Source organism: Dermacentor andersoni, chromosome 2, assembly GCF_023375885.2.
Source record: "Dermacentor andersoni chromosome 2, qqDerAnde1_hic_scaffold, whole genome shotgun sequence".
Classification (NCBI taxonomy): domain Eukaryota; kingdom Metazoa; phylum Arthropoda; class Arachnida; order Ixodida; family Ixodidae; genus Dermacentor; species Dermacentor andersoni.
The window spans coordinates 59,914,245-59,929,144 of record NC_092815.1 but is presented as its reverse complement, the minus strand read 5'-3'; the positions used below and the strand labels follow the sequence as shown (position 1 = coordinate 59,929,144).

General features: G+C 44.8%; 2 protein-coding genes across 2 annotated transcripts; both read right to left on the bottom strand.

The window, feature by feature from the left end:
- Positions 1-904: 904 nt before the first annotated feature.
- LOC126542236 (uncharacterized) lies at positions 905-5,857 on the bottom strand. Its single transcript, XM_050189205.3, has 5 exons — positions 5,692-5,857; positions 3,598-3,728; positions 2,909-2,985; positions 1,218-1,298; positions 905-1,102 (listed from the first exon to the last, which is right to left on the bottom strand). The coding sequence occupies exons 1-5, from the start codon at positions 5,794-5,796 to the stop codon at positions 957-959; spliced, it is 540 nt and encodes a 179-aa protein (XP_050045162.2). The 5' UTR covers positions 5,797-5,857; the 3' UTR covers positions 905-956.
- A 2,170-nt stretch (positions 5,858-8,027) lies between these two features.
- On the bottom strand, positions 8,028-14,537 carry LOC126542237 (salivary anticoagulant protein P23-like). Its single transcript, XM_050189206.3, has 5 exons — positions 14,450-14,537; positions 13,561-13,619; positions 13,124-13,251; positions 12,763-12,945; positions 8,028-10,514 (listed from the first exon to the last, which is right to left on the bottom strand). The coding sequence occupies exons 2-5, from the start codon at positions 13,601-13,603 to the stop codon at positions 10,206-10,208; spliced, it is 663 nt and encodes a 220-aa protein (XP_050045163.3). The 5' UTR covers positions 13,604-13,619; positions 14,450-14,537; the 3' UTR covers positions 8,028-10,205.
- Between the last annotated feature and the right edge of the window lie 363 nt (positions 14,538-14,900).

Below are 14,900 nucleotides of genomic sequence, written 5' to 3'. Positions count from 1 at the left end.
AATTTTGCTGTGAGCTTCTCTCACTTCAAAACTTGTGCAGCTCTATCACTCTGCGCAGCTTCTGTTTTAGCCTTCCCGTAAGTGCCCAATGCGAGGCGTCCCACTGACCTTTGGCAGCCATCGAGTCTTGATTCTACCCCTGCTTTCAAGCAAACAACCGCATTTCCAAACGTAAGTCCTGGAACCATTACATCTTCCCACATACCCTGGAGCACCACGTACCTATTGTATACCAATAGCGCTCTTTGTTTCTTATGGCCGCATTTCTCTTCCCCTTTACTGTTATTGTTTTTTCCCTGTGTTTCCAAATATCTATCGCCTTCGTTTATCCATATACCAAGGTATTTATGTTGCTTTAGCCGAGGTGTTTCCTGGCCCTGATTTGACACTGTCTGTTCACTGTTTTCATTGAATACCATAACACCCGATTTTTTAGCGCTGTTTCAGACCAGGAAGCGAGCGCCATCTGGTGGTGTTCCAAGAAACCCAGCTGCACGCACGGCAAGACCACCACAGCAGCAGGGCCCGTAAAGTTGGAAGAAGAGGCAAAGAAAGCTTCGCTTTAAGAGCAATACAGGAACTACTGGCGTCCCTGTAGTTCAGCCATCGCTTCCTTTGGTTACCCTTGAAATGTTCAGGTTCTTGCAAATTTCAAATTAGTTCCCGGTAAAGATTTTTCAGCTTAATGGCGTCTTTCACTTGGGTTTCGACCCCTCTGTCCACGTATAAAGCACATACAAGGTCTTACTAAAATAAAATGCGATGCAATATTTTTCGCAAGCTCGCAGCTGTTAGCTGTCAACAATAATGTGTTTCTGTCTATCTTTCTCTCTTTGCCAACATCAACAATCAACAATAGTACTTAGGGATGCCTCTGCTCGGCATTCCGATGTAGTACAGAAGAGAAAAAGACGAAAGGCTTTATTTTTGTGGCATATTTACTTGCTCTCTGTCAATCATATTGTGTCCTTCTTCGAGCAGTCCATGTTGGGCACTTTCTTGAAATCATCTTTCTTCAAGCCTTCCTTGTCCAGGGCAGCTTGAATTGCCGGTAGGAACTGATCTTCGGCGTTCGGTTTTCGGGTCACAACGTGGTATGCAGCTGGAATAGGTACATGGAATATACGTACAACAATGTCTTTCATTCGTTTCGATAAAAGAAAAAGCCATATAAACAAAGCTAAAAATATTTCAAGTCATAGATGAACGCACAGTACCCGCTGTTCCGCTCTTGGCCCAGACAACAGCCCAGTTGTCGTAGTCGGTGTCGATAATGGCCGTCTCCATGATGACATCAGCTGAATGAATGATCGCAGGTCGTCAGTTTACTTGAGCTACATGCGAGAGCAAGGACTGCTGGTATTGAGTTTTACTTTTGACAATGAATCCTTAATTGTTAAAATTGGGAAAGGCTGCTTTATTGTTTGAATCCCTGCTCGTATGTCGGAGTACCAGCAGTATATAAAACACTTCGCGTATTTTATGGCGTTATTTATCTAATAATATATATTACTCGTATGTGTGATTAGTGCATCTAGTATGTAGTGCATGTATTTGCACATATTAAAAAGCATAGAACATATGTAATTGTATCACTTGTAGTATAGATATAAAGATTTATTGATGTGACTTCATGTATTCTCATTTAATAGTATTATCAATGTATTGTCCCTACTGCCGATTATTGGCCCCCCTGGCATCCGTCTAGCTGTACGCTTACAGCTTTCTTGCCGGGGGAGCCTTCAACACAACGTTGTATGTGTGTTGTGAATAAAATTGAATTGAATTCAATTCAATTGAGCAATTCCGTGCAAAGAGGACTGCCGCTTGACCTGCTTCAAAAGTAGAAAATAAACGTTTTGTTCTTGTGACCACTCAGTGTTAACCTGATTAATGCTAGCCGGTACGGCAAAACCTAAACGCCCAAAATATACAGGTGGAAAAACACGCCTGACACTTACTAGGTTTCGGTAAGTCACCTCTTTCAGGTAGCCGCATTTTCTTGTCAAATCTAATGCTAGGAACACGTAGGAGTTGTGACTGAAAGCTAGGCATGGTGCAACCTGCGGCGCAGTATTTCTAACAGTGCCTTTCTCTGAAGAACAGAATGAAAACCACTACCACAGTGATTTAAAGGCCGAGCCTTGGCATAGCCGTCTTAAAAAAGAACAATGCAGTGGTAGAAAATGATTACAGAGCAGCACCACAACAAGGCCCCCTTTTTGTGCATGAACACGTACTATGGCAAACCTTAGTACTTCCGCAAATTAAAAAAAAATATCTCAGTGCGCTTCCACTCTGTGAAGAAGGATAGACAATGCCGGGCCGCCCAACGTCCGCCGTGGGGCGGCCCAGCATTGCATTTTATTCGGGATCGGCCCACGTATGGGGAGTGCTTAACGTCTGCCTCACCTTCGCCGCAGGTTGGCCCGGCATTGCACTATCTACGGGATCGGCCCACGTATGGGGAGTGCCTAACGCCTGCTTCACCTTCGCCGCGGGTCAGCCCAGCATTGTACTATCTCCTGGACCAGCCCACGTATGGAGAGTTTTTTGCTTACAACGACACGAAAATTTCCTTGGACGGTAGAGGTATACAGCTTCGCTGAAAAAAAATATCCCTTATTCTGCAGGTTCATAATGCGCAGCAAGTGTTGCAGCGGGCAAGCATCAGGAGGTGAGACATTTACGAAAGCCCTGCACTTCTGCACAGGGTAGCAAGACCTGTCAGCAACAAACGTACGGGCACTTGGGTCCTTGCCAATAACAGTGCAAATACTGTAGAGAGAGGGCAGCGGATTCGTAAAGAGTGCGTATTTAGTTATGGCAAGTATTCTTCGAGGACAAAAAGATAGAATTCTTTTGGTACAAAGGACAGCTGACGTTGCTTTAAAGCTCAAATATTTACCGTTGATCTTCAGTATGAACCTTGAAGGATGCCGGTCATCTTCTTTGACATCGACGCTCATTTCCACAAGTTCGTTGCTGTGCTCAAAAAGGAAAAGCAGCACCATTACAAAAAAATGCTCGCTTTCCTATTGTTTCATTTTTTCTTTTTGCTCGTACGCTTTGTGCTAAAGCAACTAGATTCATGTACACGCTTACCAAAAGCATGCTACGCCATTTACAAAAATGCTTTATCTTTATCTCAATCCAATCGCGATATTTTGCTCTCCAGCAACGTGCCGCTAGGTACGCTGAAGCGCTGGCGTCATCTAAACGTCGTCGCATATCTTGTATGCCTGGCACACGCCGGTTTAGCATGCATTACGCCCTCTTTCAGTAAAAATAAAACTAAATCCCGAAATACTACGCACCCCAACTTCGATCAGATTATGACGACCACCATAGTGGGGGACTCCAGCTTAATTTTTACCGCCTGGGTTTCTTCATCGTGCACATAATGCATGGTACTTGAGCGTTCTTGCATTCTGACCCCACCAGAATGCGTAACTACAGCCTGCTTCGCTTCAATAGTTAAACTCCGATTTTTCAATCATGTCTATAGCACGAGAGGCGATTACAGTTATCAGAGTTTTTTGAGAAAATTGGCACACTCTTATGCTTATAGCTTTGCCACTAAGGTCAGAATCTCACTCAGTGTCGATGTATTCCGCCTTGATTTTGTAGACATCGTCGTGGTCTTTGTCAATTGTGAAATGGGCGCAGCGATCTGTGTCTCCGTAGATAGCTTGACTGAAGCTATCCACCCACCATTTGCCCTTGAACTGCAAGTAGATTTGAAAAATTAAATTGATGAATCAATGCATACCTTCTGCACGCTGTTGCGAAAAGAAAAAGAAATCGTGTTTTGAACCTAACACTGGCTCCCTTAGCAAAGGTACAGGATCTATTTGTAGAACTCCAAGCCCCTGAAACCTTTTTAGTGATATTAAATTATGATGGTGTCGTGAACTATGTTAGGATAACAAAGCTCTCTTTACCGCCCTGTTGTGACTGGCCGTACTCAATTGCTTAACTCCTTAAATCGCGATTCAGATCAGATAAGAGGAAGTGCAAGCTCCATCTGCCGCATTTATTAACCATTTGAGGAATTATTTGTCATTTATAGACGAACAACAATAGCGAGATACACAAGATATAAGAATAGGCTAGCTCTTGATCCTGTTGTGCGACTAAAGCGCATGAAAAGACAAGGTACAAATTGCAGGGATGGACTCACACGCTGTCATCCAAATTGGCGCTTGCAAGTTGGAAGCCAGCGCTTGTGTCTGTCCATATTATTCATCGTTTGCCTGTTTCTGCGCTGTATCTAGCGCTGCGATGTATGCGCTATGTAACCGCGGCTACTGCCATGTCTGACAATGCGATTTCTTAGCGTTCTTTAACACATATGCACGTGATACTCACAATACGTTAACATATCGTATATAAGTCACAGGAACACGATAACGTACAGAGCATGAACTGTGAGGACCACGCTATTTGCACACTTAAGGCATTTACATTCGTTCGCGAACGCTAAAAAATATACTCCAGTGAGCCGTTTGCTTACAGCAACAACGTCAATTTGTAATGCATTGGTCGAAGCAGCGCTTTAAAGTAAAGGACAATTTAGAAATTTCCTGCGGCGCCTCAAATACACTTACGGCTATGTTTAATTTGTCTCATAACACAAACTGTATTCATAGAAAGTATCGTTTTGATACATCGCTTACTCCATAAATGGCAAAAGCTTTAGAAGCCTAAGTAAGCTTCTAAATTAATGCAAATATGATATCGTTCTGTGGTACGCGCAAAACACACAATACTTCAAAAATAATTCGGTGTGTTTCTCCAAAAGCACGCTTCTATTTAATTTTGTCGCTGTACACGCGACAGTTCTCAAACGACGCATGGTTGAAAAAACCGCGAAACTCCAATGTGACATCCATATAAATTTGGTAATCTACCACTGCACGCCTAATCACTCCGGAGGTGTTGATGCGCTAGCTGGCCGGTCATTATTATTCTAAGATCAGCTCACTTGTTGAGACATGGACGAACAATAAACCACACAAACACGTGCGCTAATGAACGAAAACCTTTCTAACCCTGCCCGCACATCACGCTTCACATAACCTAATATTCCTCGCTAATTTTAATTCCCTATGTACAGGGGGCTTTCTCTATATATTACCGGTGTAAATAAGAAGACGCGTCTCGCGGCACAGCCGCATCGCCAACGCGCGGCTCGGCTCGGCTCGTGCAGTTGATTGCTGGCGTCTTTTTGGACAGGGCTTCGGGCTGTCTCGCCGTTCCCTGTCGCATTCCTTTGCATTAGGAGCCGCAAATAAACCTCTTCTCACCGGCGACATATAGATAGGTCATTCTTTAGTGTAAGTCGTGCAGTTTCCAATCAAGATACCCCATTCCAGTGCACGTAGACACTTTCTCCGTCTCCAACTCGTTCAACATACTCTCCTTTTACTAAATAATTTTTAATGGGATGAAAAGGTTACGTTTTACCCATGTCTAGCGTAAGCATTGCCATAACAGGCACCGCGGGAACTAGTTTTCAGTTCATTCCTTTTCCAGCCCCCTTTTTTTATGTCATCCAAGGTGACTTGGTAAAAGTACGTATTTTTCTTAATAGTACGTATAAGTACTGCTTCACGTGGTTTCTAGCTCCTGCTTGTATTTATTGTGTTGAGACCCCAATAAATTTGCGCAGTAAGCTGAGTGGCTTACCTTCAAGGGATTGAAGTCATCCTTCATTGTCTTCGGGTTCGCGTACACGCCATTTCTATCGACGAAAGAGACGACGAGCAGTGCGAGACTTACTGAAGGCAGCATAATTGTTTCGGTGTTGAAGCTGCGCCGGCTTACCCCGCGAGCGCGTGCGTGGAAAGAGCTTTTAAGCGACGTCCCATGGCCGTGCCATCGTCTCGCGATCGCTCGCGGCAGCTGTCCATACCTTGCGAGCGCTATGCAGCCACGGAAAGTCAATGTTTGCATTGCCGAGTCATATGCGATGGAAACTGTGCAGCGCTAATTGCCAAGTATCGACCTTGGCAGACATGCTGAGTGCAGTTTCCCGCTGGTGGTGTGTCGACGGGGGATTTTGTTTGATTATATGCGGATATCATATTCAGATTGAAGCCTATACCTCTTTTTCCAGAGGAACGTGACTGCAGTAAAACAAGATATACTCGGTTATTCAGGAACTGCGTTCGAAATTCTTTTACAAACGGGAGGGAAAGTGGGAAATATTTATTTGTATAATGTGGTGGGATAGCATTATTCTAGGTTCCGGATCCCTTACTCTAGGGCCCTATTGGCTTGTGCCACTCCTCGTGGCCACTGAAAGAGCCGTCGCTGCTCCTGTGTTCAAGGTAAGTGAAGCCTCCCAATAAATATAATGTGGGTAGAGGAATTGGGGGATGATCCGGCGTGTGCGCGCATTACAAGGGGCAGTGGTACACTGTGGGCTTTTGGTACAGTTAAGCAACGTTCTCAGAATAGCTTTAACCCAAATGAATACAATTCAAAATGATTCGAGGTAGTAATTAGCAGGTTATTATAAAGCTTACACTGATAGACCTTTTACCGAAAAAGTCCGACCATTGATCATTAAGCAAGACTTGAAGCCACTCATCCGAGGAGCTCGCAGCTGGTTCCAAAGATGCAAAAAGATGACGCTGCTAATTTCTGCAGAGTAATGAATTCCGCTTAATATAGCCAAGAGCGGTGTACGCGTCGAAAAGTATTTGACGGGCTGCTGCGAACAGGTTAAAGTGAAGTAGCCGATGTTAGAGCGTCTCTACGCTTTTCCTTAAGCACTCGAAAGTTAGAGAGAAGGAGCTTCCACAAAAGACAGAGGCGTTATTTCCATTTCCCAGCAGCGAGCACGGCTCAGCGCCATACAGGATTCGGCGACAGCATTGTCCATTTTCTCTCCGTGCTTGAAACACCTTGCCCCTTCACCTCCCGTCTCCGGAAACATTAATATGCTTGATTGTGCCTTGCCAAATTAGGAGGATCATGTGCTTCACATAACCAAGTAATATTTATTACGAAGAAATGGGATATGCGTGTCAAGTGCGGTTCTTCAACGAAGGTGCCTTGCCATCTTTAATTAAGGTAAAAAAGAAGGGTCGTGCAGCCCTCGCTCCTCACCCGTCACTCTAAAAAAGATACTTGGCCCATGGCCAACTGCGGGCCTTAAAGAAGAGCGCTTCTTGCTCTGAAAAAGTTTTTAGAGGACACCAACATTTTGGGAAAATATTAGGTATCAGATGATCCGCATACGCTAAATGGGTAACACAAACGTTGTTCGTGGTTCATAATTGGTTTATGTGGTGATCGCAACTTTTACGCAATATGCATAATTCTGTTCTGTACTTGCAGTGCATTACATGTGTTGTGTGCTTCGGCTGTTCAAAATATCTGACTTCATATATGCGTACGTGGACTGAACTAATGCACAGAACTTTGCGACTCATGTACTGTTGGGCTGTATATTTTTTATCCATCCAGTGTTCTACTGAGTGCCATATTTCGTGTCGCTATTCTCCCTTTTTACGCAAATTTGTTTCCTTTGCCAAGTGACAAGGAGTAGCCGGTGCCACCATAAAGGCGCGAACCTCTCTTAATATTCATTTCAATAAAAAAAAACGGTATGCGAGCAATGCCTCCTAGATAGCACGCCAGTGCACTCTGCTTTAGGACGTCATGCTAATTCAAACGAAATTTTCGTTGCCAGTCCTGGCGTGACGAATGCCGTGATATAAAAATCAGCGCGGCTTACCCATTAGATTCTATGGTATTCGAGCAAGGTAGCGTGACGTCACGAATAGGAGTACACCGGACTTGTGCTATCTAGGAGGCTTTGATACGAGGCATCTCCTGCACGATGGCGTAGCGACGCGGTGCATAGTTCTGCAACAACGAGCCCAATGGAAGTTGCGTGATCCTGCCAACTGCTAGCTAATGTTATTGTTTGGTGGGTGGGAAGGTGCTTCAATGCACGCAGATACCCAGCCATTTTAAGGGAAAGCCTGTGTGATGCGATAAAAACAACGCGATTGTATATTGAGGTACAAGTAATCGTTTTATTTTCTCGACATTCTTACGACAATTAACGATGATACTTTTTTTACCTCACACCTGCGGTGTACCTTCCCGCTTTCTTTCACCCGTTGCCGTCTCAATGCATCAAGGCGTTTGAATCTCACCTTCAGTCAAACGTTACAGTCACAGCCGGCTCAGCATTACGAAAATAAACGCCACCGTCTGCCTGCTGGGCATACGACGTGTCTGAAGGACTATTTGGAACAGAGCTGCGTTTTATTAGCATGTTATGGATGAGAAAATACGACGGCAAACGACCATATGGGCTCAATTTATTGTTTGTTGTCATGTTGATCAAGCTGATACGTCTCTGCGTCTCTCACTTTCTCGCTGGCTTGCTAATTATTAAACCAACTTCGAACTATTTCCTTGCGCGCGTTGCTGAGGCAACGACTACATGACAAGGAAGGAAGGAAGGAACGAAAAAGTGGAGAAGAAAAGTCAGGGAGGTTAACCAGTCTAGCTCAACTCGTTTGCTACCCTACACATGGGAGCGGGGTGGGGGGGATGAAAGATGGGGAGAAGAGAGAGAGAGAGGGAGCACATAGCACAGCACACAAATCGTCAGTTACAGTCCGTCCCACTTGCGTGGTACGTGACATCACTGTCACAGCCACTTGACCAAGTCCGTCTCTTTCAAAAACATGACAAAGAATCATATAATCTTTGGCGAGAGAGGGTATGTACACTCCACAATATTAAATTCTCCAAAAGCCACGGGTAGCAGTCATATCTGCACGAGAAAAATAAATCTGAGGACACTTAAGCACTTCTTGTGACTCGTGAATACTAAAGCATTAATGTCTATTGAACGCCGCTCGGAGGTATTGCGAGTTATGAACTCGCGGTCAAGTGAGCACGTCGAGACACTTGGCACATCTTGATTTGGCCTTACCGAGGCGCAGTTAGAACGCAGGCGAAAGTTTGCGCGGACAAGGAGCAGCACGGATAACACAGGCTTGCGAGAGTGAGGGTGATTTGGTGCAATGCCTTTGTTTGGCGTCGCGACGATGCCCTCTCCCCTCACGCAACACCTGGTGCGCGGCAGGTGCTCCTTTTCGCCCGCTCTGCTCCGTCGATGCCCGCTCGTGCCGTTGCGTCGCGGCCAATGGTACTCCATCGAGGCGCGTTCATGACGTGGCGTCGCGGCCAATGAGAATTTAGGTATTGCTAGAGACGCGGGACGCCGGCTTTATCGCTCAATGAGCCATTTTACGCTTTCGCATCAAAACAGAATACAAAATGTTCAAAAGCTCGTAGCATGGTGCCATGAACCGCAGGGCAATCCTTGGATCGCAAGCAGCAGATAAGCAAACATCGCTTTATAGCACCAGCACAATATACTCGGTATCAGTCTTCACCTTGTTCACGACCTACAATCTCCCTGACTATATAGAACCGTGGCAAGCTACTGCGGGCCACAACCTTTAATGCTCAACAATACCGCCTCCTTCCAGCGCGTTATAATGTCCAGAGTCGATGCCATTACTGTAGGCGACGGCTGCACCGGCAAACAAAGCAACGTGACAATGAAGACGCCGCGCTTCATCGAGCCATCATACGTTATCGCCATGGTGACGCCCGACAATTTTACTGCAAATATTCGCTGAGGACCTACTTATTTTTAAGTGTCATTGATCAGCACAACTTCTAACGAAAATAGAAGGCAGACATATATACTTGCAGTAATTCTGTTTGGTTTATAATAATGTTGTTTCCTGCACATTTCGTAGCCTAATTACTTTTGTATATTGTATAGTGTAGGAGAAAGAGAAACAAGCAAACATTGGTTTTTATGGTGCCTCGTATGATAACTACCACAGTTATCTAATGCAGACCTGACGCAGTTCTTTGGGAAAACGTAGCAGCAAGTTCTGCCGAGACGTTAAGCGCTGATGTCACTATAGTGATATTCATGCGTCATGAACCTTGTTCAGAAAAGGACCAGCTCGAAACAACAGGAATGCCCTAATAGCGCCGTTGGGTTTCGATAACTGAAAAGAGACTAATGTTACGGGGAAGGGCGATATACACGTCACCCACACTGTGAGCCAGATTTCCAGGCCACAACAACAACTGACGCCCAATAAGTAGTACCAGCTTCGGCATATCAAACAACTGATAATCTCTGCTCAGGCGCTTGGAAAAGGCATGGACTCGATAACTTTTTCCAGGGCGCGCTTGTAGTCGGTATAGAAGAGGTCGTATATGATAGAGTGCAGGTTTCGTTCCATCTCGCTGTTGAAGCTGCGCTGCCGCTCAGGGTTCAGACTGAGGCGCCGGTCGGAAACTGTGTGGAAGAGCAGTTTTTCGATGTGAAAAGTGCGCAGCGCCCCCGGACGGCCTGGATAGGCTGTAGCCGCAAAGTGCCCCACGGTGTCCACAACGGTGACGTTGACAGGAACGGTTTTCTCCTTTCGCACAAGTGTGTCGCCCTTCACCTACAAGGAAGACAGAAGTACAGTACTCATTCCATAGAGAAGAAAGAGGCACACACTATTAGACCGGGAAAAAAGAGACCAGTATTCTGTCAGTTTGAAGCGAATGTTAGATACTTAAGCAATTCACTCATTATCGGTACTCTTCACGTGCTGCTTCTCACGCATGAAGTGCAGTTGGACGTTATATTATTTAGCTGTTGTTTTGCCTGTTTACGACTTCGTTGAAACGATAGTTTCTTTTTACAGATGTGGCTACATCTGTCAAGGTTTCTTTTGGCCAATACATATGCCAGCGGCAACAGAGGAAGCTACATGTGGGAGGCAGCTACAGAGGGGTTGAGTGCGCCGTTCCTTCTAATTGTTAGAGCCCAGCTTCAGTTTCCACACTAGGTGAAGAGCCAGTCAAGCTGTGCAAGCTTTCAAAACTTTATCACAACCCTCCTCTCATCCCGCCCCAATTATATGCTTGTGCAGTCTAAAAAAGGCGCACGGGACGATGTTAGCAAAAGAATGATTATTTACTACCCCCCTCCTTAGATAATTTCTTGTAGTTCACTGCGTATTCTTAAAGTTACTACCAGGAAACTTCATTGCCGTGAAATTTGGGTCGTCTGAGGTTCACTACGCCGTCGTGAACGTCGGTCATCCTGGCTGACCGCTCATAGCGCTTATCATATCGGGCACAAAAAATTTGGCCTGCAGGAAAACTCGTTTTACATAAAGTGTCACTTAGCGCTGGCCTGAACCACTCTCAGTGCTGCTTGTTAAGTACCATCGTCGAAGGATCTTTAACGGAGAGTAAAGCCAAGATTTAGCTGATATTATACAGCACGAAGTAAGCTGAAGAGTCTGAATCCAAACTGTTTAAAGAGCCGTACTTATGGGATAAATAAGAAGGACTGCGTGTTGACGTTCTTGCTTACTTGACTACTGTATATATGGATGGAAACAAACAAACACACAATCACATAAGCACGGAAAAATTCTGAGTTTTCTCCGAGCTCCTTATTTGCTTTCCCAGGCATGTCATCACGAGGGGTAAATAAAACGGGAAAAGTCGGTAAAGTGTTATAATGCAACTAACAGTGCGCTAAAACAAGGAAGAAGACGGGTAGCTATAAGTTTACTAGCATTAGTTTCTTATACAGTTTTAGTTACGTCACAAAAAGTTATTAGAAACAGAAGTTACGAGTTTCGCTTCGTGTTAGAGCACATTTCATTCGCACGTGTTTTCTATGCGTGTAACTACCCTTCTGTCTTGAAATCTGCACGAACGTACCACGAAAGTGCCCTCGTGTAATTTGGCATACATGGGCCCCGCTGTCGTTTTCTCGCAATTTTGACGAGGTGTGGCCTTTAGGCGGGGGCTGGCTATTTCGGTCCAACTTTCCCGGCCGTACATGATCCCCGTGATCTCTACGTTCCAAAAGAGCGAATTCTATTTTTTTTCACAATTAATTTACTCGTTCCTGTGAACTCCCCTTTCTGTATGGACCGCTGACACTGTGCACCTATACTTTCTCGCCGTGGAGTGCGGCGTATGCCACAACCTTGAGCGTGAACGCATCACCGTATGCTTTCAAACACTTTCGGCTATCAGCTTCACGAGAAAATATAAGTTTTAGGTTTTTAGCGCACAAAAAGGGACGAGAGACAGAGGTACGACGCGGACACAGCGCTGTGTCCGCGTCGTACCTCTGTCTCTCGTCCCTTTTTGCGCGCTAAAAACCTAAAAAGTTATGGAATACCAACATGCCCAAACCTACACTCTTTGGGGAAAATATAGTTGGCTGGACTAGCTCTAATCGGGGAGTGCGGGTCTCTCAAATATTTCGACATTTTTCTTTTCCTTTTGTCAAATTTTGGAATGAAAAATTGAGCGTGTGGCACGAGAATGGCCTTTACTCAAGCATATACGGTTTACTCTTACAAATGCAAGAAGTTTGCAAAGAAAATAAAATCACGAATTCTGTATCGTGAGCACATTAGACTGTGACACAGAGGGGAAGGAAGGAAAGGCATGGAAGTAAAGTATACTTTGCCTACTTTTCGACCGCACACATGGTCCAACGAACGCGTTAGTGAAAGATATAGAGAGGGAGGCATAAAACAGGAGTTGATATATACATCACGTGTACCTAGACAAGTCAAGACAAGTCTCAGTGTGTCTACTTTCTGGCACTCGAGTCTACGGCCTTCAGGTGCTGCAGAAGGCCATCAAGTCGTGACTGTAACAGCAATAACTTACCTCAACCATGAACGAGGCGTTGATTCCCTTTAATTCAAGTATGCAGGAAATGGTGACATTGCCGCTGATGAGAACGGGCGGTTGACACTCTCCAACTCGACGAACACCAGTGTCCAGTCCGCGAAGCACTCCGTTCTTCACTTTCACCTTGAGTTCCCTGTTCGTGATTCCGGTGCTCTTTATCTGGTAGAAAATACGCAAGAAAATTATAGAGGTTACATGCGCATGGTATTGTGGCTTGCTTGTGCAAAGCGCCCACTTTTGTTTCGCATTATCCCTGTCTTGTTTATCGAGACTCTTTTTAGCACCGATACCTGAGCTCTGACATCCCGTTCCATTAAAATCGTCGTCGTCTGCTCACCTTGAATTTGAACTCGGGGACCTTTACGAACGGGTAAACATGCTTGAGGCTCCTTATCTGTGGTGGGATCTTGTCTTCGAGAATGATGTCAAGAAATCTGTTGGAATCCCTTATCGAGGACATGTAGACTGCGGTTGCATAGACAGTGTGAAAAAAAGAGAAATAAACGATTTCAAAGAAAAGTGCCATTCTCCAAATAAAATTTAGGTGTTTTATTTGTAACACACTAACTACCTTTGAGAAGGCAAAAACTCAATAAACAAGTTATGTTTGCTAAATGTCAAAGAAGGAAGGAAGTGAAAATAACCTATAATACATTATTTATTTAAGAAACCTAAGTCTCTGCAATTAGGACGCCATGAATAAATCAATTAATTAATGAAAGCATACTATGGAACGCTCTACAATTTTCAATAATAACAGAGCTGGACACTTACCAAGGGTGACTAGCGATGCCAGGAGAAGTAGTAGCCGGATCATGACGATAAAAGGCAGTCTATGCAGAAGAGACATGTGTCAAAGAAACCATTACCGCAAGCGCTGCATTTCATTCTCCCTCGACGAATATTCGGGCTCCATTATTCATTTTTGCCACTTCCCCTTTTCGTTACAGAGGGTCCGCTTAAATTTTAGACATAAACAGTGCAATTAAAACTGATCAAATGGGATGGGCATATGGTATATGGAGACTAGTCAGACTATAGAGAAGTACTATTGGCTACTAGAACTAGGGTATGATTGGGAAACGCGCATTTGATAGAAGTGATTTGATAGTGATGGTAAAATGTTGTCAATCAACTGTTCATTCTGCTGTGGTCCTTTTACAGCGATCAATTAAATTAGGCAGCTTTAGCAGCGGTTTCCGAGTGATTGCTAGTGTATTTCAAGAAAACGTGGTAATACCTGCCATTCAGTACTTTTTTGCCACCACATGCTAAACTGCCCAGAAGTTTGACTTTCCGCGTGTAATTTTCTACCATTCGGTAGAGCCTGAAATTGTGAATTAGCAAATTGTTCAAAGGTGACGCTTAAAATTCTCCGTGCAAGATATCTCGCAAGCTGGATTATCCCGTTGAAAACAGGACGACGGAGTCCTGAGCGAGTAAAGTACTGCGCAAAATACTTCAAGAAGACATGATGGAAATGAAAGATAGACAGGATGGAGCACAGTCGCTCTGTCCTTTCCTTCTTTTTACCCCTCTTGCTGTATTTTGCGCGGTCGGTTACTCGCTATGTATGAGACAAATAGTCTGCTACAATTGAGTAGTTCTATAGACGGAGTCCTGTGCCCATTGCTTCTAGAGAACGTAAAGACCGTATACTTGCCTCACGACCTGCCTTATTCACGACCGTATACCTGCTGTCACGACCTGCCGACTGAGGAGAAAAACCACCGACACAGCGCTCTTCTCGCCTTGCCCGTTCTCTTGTTCGTCTATTGTACTCACTTTACCTAGCTTCGGCAAATTCCGCTCTCCATTGCAAGTCCACCCGAGACGTCGGCCTCGTGCACGGAAGTAACGCAAGACCCCAAGAAATCACGATTGTTGTACAAGAGGCGCAAATGGAGGCGCGAAGAAATTCGTCAGCTGCATATCCGTCATTTAAACACACTGAAGTCAATAACTGGCAAGAAAGTGTATGCGAACATTTAGCTAAAATATCGGAGAAAGGGGCAAGTCTACGTGAGGGTAGCGCTCGATGGTTTCGTGAATGGCTGCTCACGTGGGAACAACTCATTCCGTTGCAGCTGTGACCCTGTGACAAGGTCGCCATC